Genomic DNA, 14,808 nt, shown 5'->3' on the forward strand with positions numbered 1-14,808 from the left:
ACCAGAGCTGTAACCGGAATCCGGAACCTATGAGCAACATCGGTATGAACCACGATGATGCTTAGTCCCAAAACACAGAACCACAGAATCAGCCAGGCTGGAAAGGACCTCTGAGATCATCAAGTCCAACCCTTGATCCACTACTACTGTGGTTACCAGACCATGGCACTGAGTGCCACATCCAGTCTCTTCTTAAAAACCTCCAGGGACAGAGAATCCACCACCTCCCTGGGCAACCCATTCCAATGCCTGATCACTCTCTCTGTAAAGAATTTCTTCCTAATATCTGACCTAAACCTCCCCCGGCAGAGCTTAAGTCCATGCCCTCTTTTCTTACTGATGTTTGCCTGAGAGAAGAGACCGACCCTCCGCTGGCTACACCCTCCTTTCAAGGAGTTGTAGATGAGGTCTCCCCTCAGCCTCCTCTTCTCCAGACTAACACCACACGAGCGTCCCTGCCCTCGCTCCGCGTTCTCAGCGCTCCTTAAGAGCGGCTTCAGGCGGCTTAAGAGCCGCCGCAGCCCGGACGCGACAGCCGCCCACCTCCTCCACGCCACCGCCGGGGTCACGGCTGAGCAGCCCCGCAACACCCCTGCCCTTCCCCCACAGCGGGACGGCGGCGGCCCAGCCCCGGCGCTCCCGCCCGTTTCCCGCAGCTCACGCATTCAGACGAGCGCCTCTCTCTCCAGACGCTCTGCTGCGACCCAGTCCACAAAACCACGGCGGGTCCTGCCGACGATCACGGCAGAACTCGCCCCCCGGTACAAAGACGGCTCCTCCCGCTCTGTAGTGGCCCTGGCTCTTACCGCCGTATGAGGTAGCGGAGGCCGAACGCCATTCCGCCTTCTCTGCTTTGTGTTTCTTGTGCTTCTTCCCCATCGCTGCGCCAGAGGCCGCAGCCTCTGCTCAGACCCTCCGCCGGAAGCGGTCGCGGCGCAGGGACTCCTTCCGCTTGCGGCGGAGGAAGATCCAGGTCAGAGGGGGAGGGCCGGACAGCAGCTCCTCAGCCCGCCTTTTACGAAAAGCCGGCAGCGGTGTTTCGCTGGGTTGCGTCCGATTCGCCTTCGAGCAGGTTCTTTTCCCCTCTTTGTTCGGCAGAGGCGTAGCCCCCGCAGTAGTCAGGGTGCTGACGGGACAGAGGAGCTGCCTGCGCCCCCCCCATCGCAGCGCGCTGCTCTCGGGGCCGTGTCTGGCGTGGGAGCTGTTCCTGTCCCCACCGTGGAGGCCCCTGAGGGAGGAGGGGGCCCGCCCTTCCGCGCGAGTTGCTCTCGCGACGTGTCCCTTGGCTGGCGTCGCTGTTTCCCGAGGGAGGGAGGGAGGGAAGTGCCGGTCCCCATCCCCGTCCCCATCCCTATCCCCATCCCCATCCCTATCCCCATCCCCGCTGGGGGAGGGCGGCAGGGACGGTCACGGCGGATACCGTCCTCCGGCCATTGCTGTTGCCGCGCTAATGGTGCTGACAGTCTGCTTCTCCTTGGTATGGCTTTCTCCCCAGGAGCGAGAAGGATGGACGAAGCCGCTGGGGATTTGAAGCAGGCGCTCCCAAACGTGTGTGACAATGTTCAAATACACGTGGAAGTTCATCAGAAATCAAGCAGGTCTCTCTGAGCGGAATTTCACTTGCCGCAACTCATATCTGTTGCCTTTTGTCCTCCCGTGTTGCCTGCTTTATATTCTCCCATGAGTTTTCACTAAGGTGTCTCTTCTTGAGTTTTAACAAACTCATTTCTCTCAGCTTCTCCTTGTGTGTCATGCGACTTAGTCTCCTAAGTTGGTGGCCATATTCTGGACATGTTCAAGTATATCATTGTGTCTTGAACAGCAGACCCCAAACTGCACACAGTGCCCCAGATGTGGAAACGTGGTCTCGCAAACCATCAGCAGACACTCACTTTCACAAATGTTTGCACTCTTGGTGTTACTTGCAGCAGGGGCACAGTGCTGACTCACTGCGAGCCTGTCCACCAATACCCCTGGGTCCTTTTCTGCAAAGCTGCTTTTCAGCCATTTGGCCTGTGGTCTGTAATGTTGTCTGGGCGGTAGATGGTTCACATTTACTTCTGTTACTTCAAGAAGTTCCTGTAAAACTCTCCAACTTGCAGAGGTCCCTCTAAATGGCAGCCATGCTCATTGGTGCTACTAACACCTCTCCCTGTGTTGGTGTTATCCATAAACTTCCTGCAGTTGCTTTCCATTCCATCACCTGGGGTATAAGTGAAGTTTTAAAAATAGTGTTGGTCCCAGTATTGACAGCATCACCCCATCTTTCCCTGCCCAACTAAGTTCTCATTAGTCTTTGTACTGCTTGTTAGTTCTCTGAGCTGGACAGTCTAGCCACCTGATTGCTCATTTACCTAGTCCTTAGTGATTTGTCTGTCTGGATACCATGGGAGACTGTCCAAAGTGTTGCTAAAGTCAAGGTTTAAAATATCCGCTGCTCTTTTTTGTCAGACTTAAAAGGCAAGGAACAGGAAATCAATGCTGGGAACGTATCACTGACGTTTCAAAATTAAGTTAAAGCCTTTCTGAAATCTTAAAAAATGTTACTCTTTTTTCCTGTAGTTCCTGTCTTTGATCTTCATTCTTGAAATCTAGCTGTGCCATTCAATGTTCCCTGGACAAAAGTCATTGTTACCATATGACAAAAGTATTCTTTGGCTTGTGTCTTTTAATGCCCAAAGTAAAAATAAGTATCAAAACTGGCTCCTTTTGCAAACAACCTGAATTTGATAGGTTTTTTTTTCTAGATTGTGGTGGGAGGGTTGGGTGGGATATTTTTTTTTGGGGGGGGGTTGAAATTTTAGGGATTGTTTGTGGATATTTTGTTTGTTTTGTTTTTGTTTGGGTTTTTTGTTTGACGGTTTTGTGGTTTTGGTTTTTTTTGAAACAAAAGCTGTTTTCCATGTAGTATGTTTCAATTGTGTATGAAATAAAAGACTGATATTAGTTTATACTGTATTGTTAATGTCAGTACCATAAATTATGCTATTTCTTTTTTGTTAGTGTGGCCAAAAAAGAAGATATCAGGATGAGTGTCTTAAAGCTGCTGAACAGACATAACATCGTGTTTGGTGATTACAAGTGGACAGAGTTTGATGATGGTTTCCTTAGCAATAATGTACAGTCCGTGTCAGTTGTGGATACAGAGCTGAAACTGAAAGACAGACAGGTATTCACAGTCAAAGAGGTACAGCTCTCTTCATGTGCATATGAATTACTTTTAGACTAGTGATAGCCTTAGGACATAAGCAAGACAAGGTCTGTTGGATGATGTAGTATCTTTTATTAGACCAACTGGTATAAAGAGGAAAAAGTGGGTAAGTTTTTGGGCCTATTAGTAAGGTCTGAAACAGAAGTTGTAGGCTTTCAGGCTGAGTGCCAGCTGAGAACTGCAGCTTTCTTAAGTTATAATAAGCTTTGAACAAGAAAGACAATGCATTAAATGCCTTTTTATGTCCCTTCTAGCCTATTGACTTAAGCAAAAGCAGTCTTTCTCTTCATATTTTTCATCTGAATGAAGAAGGACCAAGTTCTGAAAACCTGGAAGAAGAGAATGAGGATATCATTGCAGCTAACCACTGGGTGCTACCAGCAGGTACTTGTGTGGTATTTTTCGAAGTTCTAGAGCAATTACAGTGAATGAAAATCTTTGAAAGGCTTAAAACAAGTGTTTATACTTGTTAAAGGTGTTATTTGTGTATATATTTTTAAACATTGTCCTTTGTCAATGGATTGAATGTATTTTGACATTTTTCTTTATGGTTTGGACTGAACTACAACACTTAATTTTTTTTTTTAATACTTGTGGTTGGGTGGAAGTAACTGGTCTCGTGCATTGAAGCATATGGTTTTAATCCTATATTCCACATTCCAAATCAAAAAAAACCTCATCAGTTTAAACATTCATTTTCCAGAATCCACTGCTGACTTCAATCCCCCGAGGCAATGCTGCTAAAGAAGACTCTCCTTAGGGTGTCTTCTAAAAAGATGAATAAGGCTTTGCTCTGCAGGAGAGCATGGGCTGCCTGTTACTGCCTTGTGCTTGGGGAAGTTGGATTCTGCACCTGGCAGCAGAAGTACAGGTGTGAGCTTAAACTCAAACAGATGGTGATTCTGACACTGATTATTGCTACTTCTGTGTTGTAAAAAGCCTAACTCTCCATTATATTTCTCATGGGGAAGAATACAACGTGATACTTTGACATTATTCCCATATTTTTGAGGTTTATAATTGTTCAGTCATTTTTGCATTTTGTGGAAAACTGGAAATTTACAGGTAAAAATGATTGGTGTTCAAATCACATTTTTAATGCATTATTCAGCTATGTGCTTTTTATTGTCCTCTATATTTTGATGTTAAAAATTTTTTAAAAAAGAAAAGAGAAAGAAAAAGGGGAAAAAAAAAGAAAATTTAAAAAGGGTAAATGATTAAGTTGAGCTTAGAGCCATCTTTCCACCTAAACTTTTCATAGCTTTTTATTTTGGAGAAATGTAGGTCCATACCCTATTCAGGTGGAAAGAGATAATTTTCCTTTCAGGGTAACAAACTTCATGGTAACAAACTGATAAGATTAACTTGCTCTCACAATTCTTTGTGGAAGCAGAAGTTGTGAAACAGCTGTCTGTTAGAAAGTAGTGACTGCATCTCAAGAAAAATAACTTGTGTGGTTTTTCCCCAATATTTTAATTGCTCTTGTGTATCTTAATCCTTTGTTTTAGTTGGCAATAGTTTGGAAACTGCTTTGTTCTGTAATGGTAATTTTTCATTTTATTTATATTTGTAATATATATATTTTTTTCCAGCTGAATTCCATGGCCTTTGGGAAAGTCTTATATATGACATTGAAGTAAAATCACATGTAAGTTAAAAATGAGTAACAATTAAAATTGTTTGAGGGGAAGTAAGAGTTGAAATGTATGAAGCTTGCTCCATCACAAAGTTATTTGGAAATCACCAGCTCCGGTAAGAATTCTGGTATATGCTTGTTATGCTTCTGTATTTTGAAAGGTAGTATAGTATAGTATTGTATGGTATAGTCTTATCCATTTTGCAAAGCTTTATATTCTTATTAAAATCTATGCAGTTTTTGATTGTTACATACTTCTATGACAAACATGGAACAAAAGAAGGCAGAGCTGATGTTTCAGGCTAAACATCGTATCTCAGACATTGATATGTACTACTGTGAAGTCAAGTTTTGTAAGAAATTCTAGTTTCCCAGTGAAGCTGGTTTCAATGATGCCCATGATACAAATTATAAAGAATTTCTCCATATGCATTGGTTTTATTTACAGAAATTTTTAACAACTGAAGGTGTTTAAGTCTTAGAACTTAAAATCCCTGAGCTTTTTGCTTTTGCTTCAGACACATTCATGAGCCTGTGTGGAAAAAAAAAAATAAAATTAATGTTTTGTAAGATATGCTGGCCATTCTTCAAGTAGGAAGCCTTAAAGGCCCAGGAGCAGGCTGTCCTCCTGTGCCAAAGACAAACTGGTGGGGAATAAGATTGGCCTGGCTGAACAGAAAAATCTTGGGGAGAAAATGAGAGTTTATGGCCCTTGGAAAGAAGGGCAGGTGTGGCGTATTATTCACAGACTCTCAAGTTACCCTTGCGGAGACAAACTTTATTCGCCTGAGGGTCCTATTTTTACTCTTAGCCCTTCCCCAGGATCCGCCCGCAAGACCCTCCCCGGTTCCTCCTACCAAGGTCCAGTATTTTTCCATTGTTTTTCCAGTCGTTTTCCACCCTTCCTTCTAGTGAACAGGGTGACTTCATTAGCCCATTCGTTTCTAATGGCCCACATTAACTTTGTCACCTCACAGGTCCCCCTTTCTTGTTTTAGCAAACTTACTAATTGCACAAGTTAATACAAACTAAAGGTAAACAAGTATCAACAGAATGAAACCTCCCAAGATAATAACTCCCCTTAACAATTTTACAAAGAAGTTTCCTCCCCTTTTCAAATTTTGAGGTTCAAGCAGTACAAGCCATCCATAAGGAAAAAATTCAACAGCAGCATGGACTGTGCTGGACTGTGAATGGCTGGCTGAGTAGGCGTTCCTGCCAATGTCTTGGCTGTTAAAATCTTTTGTGAGAATCAGGGCCTACACCTTCAGGACTGAGTAGAAACTCTTGTTATTAAAACATTGCACCTTGTTTTAAGGCTCATCAATTGCATGTTTTTCTAGATGCGAAGAAGAAAATCAGTGAAAAAAAATAACTTCAGAGAGATTTAGAAAAAAGAGCATTCTTTGAAATTAATTTTCTAGTTCTCCATTGTTAAGGTCCCAAAAAAGTTCTTATGTCTTTGATGTGGTTTATTTTTGATTATAAGACAATTTTGGTAACTTTCTGTCACCGGAAGAGAGCATGTTGCTATCAGCTGTACTGCAAGGGCTCCCTTTCTGCTGGCCTTGTACCTTGTAGTAAACTAACTGAGCAAACTAAATCACTACAAGTTTTCTATGTATTTTATGATGGACTAATTTCCACCTGGTTTTGTTCTATTAGTTGATCCACTGTGCCCATACATAATGATATGACAGAAGTAGTGGGTGCAGGCTAGGAAGAAGGGAATGAGATTTTAACTGTTTGCTTCTGGAAGCAGCTAGACAATTCATTAGTAATAATGAACCCAGCACTCTTTACTGTTCATACAGTTGAATGATTTGACTGGAGCTTGGTAACTTGGTCCCAACTTGAGTGCTGGTAAGACTTGAAAAAACCAAAACAGTTCCGTGAGGTTATTATCTAGTTTAAAAATTCTGTACATTCACCAAAGGTAATGATAACAGCCAGAGCTCGTAAAACCAGTACCATAATCCGAAATTTAATAATTGTGATGTGAGTGAAAACAAGTGGTTCAATTCAGTTGCTCTTCTGACAGCACTCACCAAGATGTTTATTGTGCTCATTAAAACCAAAACAAAACAAAAAAGGTTTTGGACACAAATGACTAATTCTTTAGCTTTTTCATAACACTGTAAATACCAGTATTCTTACTTAAGTCTTTATAACCATCTTTAGTAAAGCAAAGCATTCCAATGAGTGTACTTCTGAGTGTATAAGGTCAGTCAATTGACCTTAAATTAGCAGGTTTATCAATTAACATAACAACACTTGTCTAAATTATGGAACTGCTTTCCAAGTTATCTGTGAAATGACAAGACTTAATTTAATTAGACTTAATGGTGAACTAAATAACAGCAAGTTGATTACTATTGACTCTTAAGTGTATGTTGGTAGAAATAAATGGTAGTTTTAATGACTAAAACTAGAACTACTTAGGTTTAGTAAAGGTAATTGTGATGAATGTTCATTCTTTAATCTGGGGAATTGGGTGGGTGTGGTTGAACCCTACAGACAGAAATTGTTGCTGTGAATTTTCATAGTAGTATAGTGTCTATATTGTATTGAAAAACATGCTGGATGAAGCTCGGATTTTTGCTTGGGCAAGAGATATCACAGGACTAATATTGTGTTATCCTACTAACACAGATCAAAGGAAAATGAAAATATTTTGGGATCAGTTGTTATAGGAAAAAATCAGTATAGACTAACACATGAGGTTCATATTTATTTTGTTGAAAGAATTATCTGCTTCTTATTCTAGGTAATTCTAAGATGAAGCAGCATTACTTTTAGAAGCAAGTATTCAAGGAAGTACATGCAGCTTCCCTTATTTGGAAGGAAACCCCACTTGTCCCTAGTACACCCTATTATTTTTCCTGAGTGCAGGAAGGAAATTAATGTCCAGCCTTTGCAGAAAGAAGACTTGCCTGTGACTAAGAGGCATGACCTCATTTTTGATGTTTTACACAATAGACATAATTCAAAGATTGCTTCTATTTGGAGTTGTATTTGCTTACATCTCTAATTTGTATCTCTTTTTCTCTGCAATTAGTTACTTGATTATGTGATGACAACATTACTATTTTCTGACAAGAATGTTGACAGCAACCTGATATCGTGGAACAGAGTTGTTCTTCTTCATGGTAAAAATCATCTGTCTTAAACCAAGTATATTCATATATTCATCTCTTTATACTTTCCTTCTGGAAAAACTTTTACTGCACTTCTGTGCCCACTGATACTGTGTGTTCTGTTGCCAAGTATAAAGGCAGTGCTCATGCTAATTTTGTTATTACTGTGTCAGTGAAACTGTAATCTTCAGACAGTCCTAACTTACTGTGGAGGTTATGCCATGAATAAGATTGACATCAACTGAATCTATCTTCTTGCAAAATGCAGCTTGCTATTTATTAATTACAATTTTGTCATCGAGGCTGTTATTGAAAAATACAAGGTTATAGTGGAAATATTTGTTATGAGTGTTGATTACAGTTAAGTTACAATTCAGTTTAGAAGCTACAAGGTGGTTGCTGGTTTTTTTTTAAACTACTTCAGACTGTTTATCTATGATAAGTATATTTAATTTTAGTAATGAAGTTATTGTGATGACAAAGAAATTGTGATCACAACTATGATTTCCTACTGGGAAATATACACTTGCATTTCAAAATATATTTTTACTCTAATCACAATACTGGCTTTGAAGTACTGTGACGTGATTGATTTTATCAGTTTGTTTAGTGCCCACATATCAACTTTCATATATACATACTCCGTTTAACTACGTTTGTACTTGTCTGTTTAGAAAGTCAGTGTGGCTGTTCCATAGGGTGTCAAGTCAGATCCAAAAGTCTCAGAGCATACTTTTAGATGCTCTGGGTTGCCCTGAGGCAGATATTTCTGTGAAAGGGGACAGCCAATCAAACTGGGCATGTATTTCTTTGTATGTTTGAGGTTTGTATGTTTGAAGATATTTTTCAGGAAGATGCAAGTTTAAGCATAGCACTGGTTTTGAGAATGCTAGTAAGCATAAGTCGTGTTAAGAGTGATACAGTTGAATATTTTGACTTTATGGTGTCTGCCTACAAACGATTACACTATTATAATAATTAAAAATTATATACAAAGCTCAGCTCTAGGAACGTAGTGAATAAGAACGTTCTCAGAATACCCTGATGTTCATAATCGTTGTCTGCTGTATTTTTAATCTACAATTCATGCTGTAATGAAATAACAGTAGTTAAACAGATATATCATTAGCAATCTGATGAAGATTCTGTGTAACATATGGATTTGATTTCAAACCAGGCCCTCCTGGAACTGGTAAAACTTCTCTCTGTAAAGCACTGGCTCAAAAGCTGACAATTCGACTGTCATACAGGTGATAATTTAATTTTTTTTTAATTTTTACTTAAGTTTACTATTGTTAATTGTTGTTTTTCAGTAGTCCAAAGATATTTAATATTTGATTTCAAGTAACTGGTGCCAAGTGCCAATGTTCATAGTTGTTTTATAGTACACCTAGCTAGCATTAAAATGATCGGATGGAGAAACTGTGTAGAATATTTTAATGCCATTTTAAATGTGTAATTATTTGTGTCAAGGTATGTCAGATAAATTCCAGTGGCAATATAATTCTTTGTGCTCACATTTTACATCAGTGGACAAAGGATCACAGAGTATTGAGCCTGCTATTTTTATCTTCATGTTCAAGAAAATCTGCTTTGAGCTGGGAGTGATTCTATGACCAGTTTGTTTTGTACTTGGATTGTCTGAATGTCACAGGCTGCAAAGGTCAGTCTGAGTATCAGACAAGTCATGAGAGTTAGCCTTAAACTTCACAGGAACTTAATAAATGTGTATAAAAAAAAATTGTTGTATGAAATTCTAGGTGTAATGCAATGTGTACTTATTGGATTGATCTAACTATCCAAGCTGAATTTGTCATAAACATGGACTCTATAATGTGTGCTTGAGATATTTTGACCTAAGGATGTGTGTGCAGAGCTAGGTAAATATGCTTCATGCTTTTATGTATTCCTCCTATACTGAATAAAATCTTACAAGAACAAAAGAATGAGGCCACTAGCACGGTAACTTATTTAAACTATATGCAAATAGCAATTGTTCTAAGGAAGATATTTTGATACCAAATTAATATAAGGAATTCTATTGAGTCATGTTTCTCAAAATGATAGCTAAACTCAAAACAGGTGTTATGTTTTGAAAAGTAAGCAATTTAAAGTACTATTTCACAAAATTTCTGGGTTGAAATAAAGAGAATGAGACTTAAAGAAGTTAATATTATCACTGACTTATTTTCAATAGAGTTGACACTTTTCCCTTCATACCTTAGGTATAGGTATGGACAGTTAATCGAGATAAACAGCCATAGTCTTTTCTCTAAATGGTTTTCTGAGGTACGTATTGATGTAGCTAATTAAGTATACAGCTTTAGAAATCAGTTTTCTGATGAGTTGTTTTATAAAATAAATGTGTGCACGAAAGATAACTCAGAACAAATAATGTGTTTAAGAACACTTAAATAGGAACTATATTAGTAAGTAATTTTAAAAAGCAGTTATTTCTGTCTTTAGATATGCTAAGGTTTGGAAAGTTGTGTGATAAGGAAAGAGCTAAGTGTATGTATATGCTGTCTTTCTAGAGTGGCAAGCTTGTAACCAAGATGTTCCAGAAGATTCAAGAGTTAATTGATGACAAAGATGCTCTTGTATTTGTTCTGATTGATGAGGTATGATTCTAATAGCATTGGTGTACCTAAAATCTAGGAGAAAGTAAGTAGATGGAAGCAAACTGTAGGAATGGAGCATATTTATGCTTTTTCATATGTGACATAATTTTGTGCAGAAATCTTGACTACTGAGGTTTTGAGAGGACCACAGTATGATTTGAAGGCAAATTCCAGCTGAAACTGAAGCTAAACGTGCCTTGGTGGAACTTACCTTGCTGCTGTGTGTTTACAAGTAGTGGAGTATTGTTTCACACTTCAGAGTACTCTAACTTAAAAATTATGCTCTGACATAGGTTGTAAAGCTCTAAAAAGCACTATTATGGTTCAGTTCATTGTCTAGATTCCCTTCAGACTTCCATACATAAGGAGGTTAGGAAGTATGTTCCTTATAAGCATTGTTATATTGGAGTTCTATAGGAAAGCTCATTTTCAATTCAGTGTATTCGTTATTCTGTTGCATATGTTGCCCCTACACACATCCGAAATTTAATTAAAAGACAGACTCAGTTCTGCTGTCTAAAAAGAAACTTCACTCACACTTTGCTTCCTTGACATCCCTTTCCATCTCTCTGTCAATTCCTGCTTAACAAAAGATCTTGAAAATGAAGCTTTAGTTGCCAGAAATAAGTCTCCGAAGGTCTGAGTTATTAGCTTTCTGACAGCACTCCAAATGTGCATTCTTTTATGGGGTTTTTTTGGTGTCTGGTGATGTTTTTTTGTTGATGGTGGCTTTTTGCTTTGGTTGGTTGTTTTTTTGTAGGTGGAAAGCCTCACTGCAGCCCGCAGTGCCTTCAAGGCAGGCACAGAGCCTTCAGATGCTATTCGTGTGGTGAATGCTGTACTGACACAAATAGATCAGATTAAAAGGTAAACTCTTTGCAACAGCAAAAGGTAATTGTCAGTTTTGGGATCTCTGCTAAATCTTGATTCCTACTTGGAATGCTATACCAAACTGGTTAGTGAACTATTCTTTGTTAAGGGTGCTAACTCTGAAAAGAAATAGGAGTAATCCAGTAGAGTATTTTGCATGTAACTGAGACACATCTACAGATGGTATAATTTGATTGCTGAATGAGAGGAGTGCTTATTGCATGAAATGGCTAAAGCATAAGAAGGAAGGTATCAATTTGCCAGTCACAAAAGGAGGTAATTTTTGTACATGTGACCTAAAAATCTTCTTTTATCTTGAAGGTATCCCAATGTAGTTATCCTAACTACTTCAAACATTACGGAGAAAATTGACATGGCCTTTGTAGACAGGGCTGACATAAAGCAATATATTGGACCTCCATCTATTGCAGCAATATTTAGAATATATCTTTCTTGCTTGGAAGAACTGATGAAGGTAATATTTTGAAAGCAAGACTATATGTCCTATTTTAATAAATTTGACATTTTAATCATACTTTCTAAACAACAAAATGCACAAATCCCTTATCTATAGTTGCATGCTTACTATAGAATTTAATTTTTAATGTGGTTAAATTTTTCATGTAACGCTTTATAACTCTTCTCTCTAGTGTCAAATAATATATCCTCGACAACAGCTCCTGACTCTGAGAGAGCTAGAGATGATAGGCTTTGTAGAAAATAATGTGTCAAGGTTAAGTCTTGTACTAAAAGAAATCTCAAGGTAAGATTCTGAAATTCTACATCTATATCTATTCATATATAGATACGTATGCATGTCTTGTGGAATAATGTCTAAAAGTAATAGCATTTCACAACAGCTATTAAGAGTTACTGCAAAACCTATCTATTAGGGCACAAAAAGTAGATCAGGATTTGTTAACATTTCTTAGTTTCAGGTCTGGCTTCTGGTTTGTGCTCTGCTCTTTGAAGTCCTCTTGACAAATTGCTCACTGGATTAGTGATGATATTAGTGAGATGCCCCAAGTTCCAGTGGATATTGTGAACTGCAGAGCAGTTTAGTGGAAGTAAAGTGCTCTTGGAAGTCTTGGCTTCAGTTCCTCTTATGGAATGCCTTTCAACCTACTTAGTTTTTAGCATCAAAATATAACTGGACTGAAGGAAAGGGAAAAGGAGAGAAGTGCAAATGGAGAGTGTTACGATTTGCTGAATATGCTAACAGTGCAGATGGTCTTTCACTGCAGCATAACAATTCTTGACATGATAGAAATACTATTCACAGTATCAAGCAATATTTTTTTCCAAAGTGCTGGCCCCTGTGGAACAAATTAAAATAACATTCATGAAGTCAAGAAAGTGTGTTTTCATTCTGTTCTTGAAATATGCAATCTTATCCACTCCAGTGAGGAGTGGATAAAAAGCAAGAAAGTTCTTACATGGATATAGGTTTGGGCTCTGCATACACAGAGTGATGCTTGGAAGAGATGGAAACATCTCTTAGGTAGGCAAGGCAAAGGAAACTGTATGTAAATGGTGGGAAGAAGGAGAGAAACAGTAGCCATGAGGTCCAGCCTTCAAAACAAATTTTTTTAAGTCCTTCCAAGTGTGGATGGAAGGTTATGTGTATACCATACCCTTTCAACGTACAGTCCCCCAGATTCATGAGTGACGTGAAGGGCATGATAAAAGCTTTGGCTGGCAAATGTGACTGCACTATTTGTGTATTCTTGGTTGCTTTTCTGTATCATATAGCCTCCCACAGGCTGAATTTATCTGTTCATGTCCTACTTCTACTGGAAGTGCAAGTGACCTGATGAACTGTGACTTGAGGGGTTTTTTTGGAGGAACTTATGGGAGAAACACAGAAAGAGGAAAGGTCTTTAAGAGGATATTTAGCAGCAATTGTCTCTATTTTACTATAGAAGAAGCGAAGGTCTTAGTGGCCGGGTCCTGAGAAAACTTCCTTTCCTAGCACATGCACTTTATATTCAAGTAAGTTTATTCTATTCATTATATTTTGGTTTGGGTTTGAGACACATGGAAAGACATTTGGACATTGACTGAATTAAAATATTGGGCCTGAACCCCCTTTTGAATCCAAATTGCAGCTTTGTAGACTTAGACAATTTTGTGTTGCCTGTAATTTAAAACAAGATTAAAGGAAATGGGTGGGATTGGCCTTTCTAACAGCATTCTACATTTAATTAAATATTGATTCTCTTATAATTTCTTGTTGAACTTCCTGCCAGTTTATAAATAGTAAGAATTTGTTAACCTTTTCTAAAACAAATCCAGAGTAATAGTGATATTTGCATAGCTTGGCTGACTTTACTATGCTAGCTTGTTTAAAATAAACCTACAGTTTGTAACATAGAAGTCAAATAATTCTGTTTCAAATACTGTGATTTCTTTGTAAAGTATTATGTATACCTATTGCTGTAATGTGTCTAACAGAATATTCTCTTATTTTCAGTCCCCCAGTGTTACAATGGCAACATTTCTTCAAGCTCTTTCACTTGCAGTAGACAAACAATTTGAAGAAAGAAAGAAACTTGCAGAATGTGTTTGATACTCTACTGCTTTATTGTTTTCTGTATTGTTAACATGGAAAACTACATATTTTTAATACAAACTTCAATTTTTAAGCATCTGTAAAATAGATCGTCAACACCTTAAAAACCTGCATATGCCTCGTTTAGTTTTTCAAAACATTCATTAAATAAACAATTAAGAAATTTTACTGCATACTTTTCAAAAGCTTTATTTCAAATGCTAATTAGAGAATTGTAAAAGTTATTGCTAAAAGTCAGTTTTCATCTTTTGAAGTTAGTAAAAGTGGGCAGACTTCTCTTCCTTCTTTCTTAATTACCAACTTTCTATCCATGCATCAATTTTTATACTTCTGATTACTTATATTTTTAAAAGCAATAGAAATTCAGTCTTTGGATATTTTAACTCTGCCATAAGTGCAGAGGTTACTGTTACTGTTCCTGAAATACATAAGCATAAAATAGAAGGTTTTGAAGTGTTCAATGACAGCCCAAAACTTTTATACCAACATCTCTTCATTTTGAAATTTAATATAAAGTATTACATCAGATTCAAAAAGTTTAAAAATCAAAAGATCATTTAAGTATTTTGTAGTACTACTTTTTTGTGTTGTTGCAAGGATGTGAAGGAGAGGGGACTATGTTTTCTCATGGAAGAGTAACTACCATGTATATGAAAGGATCTTTAAAATGCATGGAGATGGGTTTTGATGTGTTTTATAAACATGGCATAGAAGTTACAAATCAATTGTGGAAAAAATAATTTGTAGTGTGAAAGCCAGGA

The 14,808-nt window shown here is 38.3% G+C and overlaps 2 protein-coding genes across 13 annotated transcripts in view; one reads left to right on the forward strand and one right to left on the reverse strand.

Annotated features, from left to right (window-relative positions):
* BRD9 (bromodomain containing 9) overlaps positions 1–965 on the reverse strand; it is a 31,845-nt gene extending 30,880 nt beyond the window's left edge. For all 11 annotated transcript variants that reach the window (XM_071736255.1, XM_071736251.1, XM_071736247.1 and 8 more), the window contains exon 1: positions 807–965. In XM_071736255.1, the coding sequence (XP_071592356.1) occupies positions 807–879 (73 nt within the window). In that variant the 5' untranslated portion in view covers positions 880–965. The remainder of the gene's footprint in view (positions 1–806) is intronic.
* Positions 961–14,220, forward strand: TRIP13 (thyroid hormone receptor interactor 13). 2 transcript variants are annotated; one of them, XM_071736257.1, is made up of 14 exons: positions 961–1,072; positions 1,496–1,598; positions 3,004–3,169; positions 3,466–3,595; positions 4,804–4,859; positions 7,906–7,996; positions 9,162–9,234; positions 10,210–10,273; positions 10,519–10,605; positions 11,366–11,472; positions 11,797–11,950; positions 12,126–12,238; positions 13,398–13,467; positions 13,949–14,220. In XM_071736257.1, the coding sequence occupies exons 2-14, from the start codon at positions 1,507–1,509 to the stop codon at positions 14,042–14,044; spliced, it is 1,299 nt and encodes a 432-aa protein (XP_071592358.1). In that variant the 5' UTR covers positions 961–1,072; positions 1,496–1,506; the 3' UTR covers positions 14,045–14,220. The 2 variants fall into 2 exon arrangements, with proteins under 2 accessions (XP_071592358.1, XP_071592359.1); XM_071736258.1 differs by lacking the exon at positions 961–1,072 and having other exon boundaries at positions 1,409–1,598.
* Positions 14,221–14,808: the final 588 nt, after the last annotated feature.

The sequence above is a fragment of the Heliangelus exortis genome, chromosome 2, assembly GCF_036169615.1.
Source record: "Heliangelus exortis chromosome 2, bHelExo1.hap1, whole genome shotgun sequence".
Lineage (NCBI taxonomy): Eukaryota > Metazoa > Chordata > Aves > Apodiformes > Trochilidae > Heliangelus > Heliangelus exortis.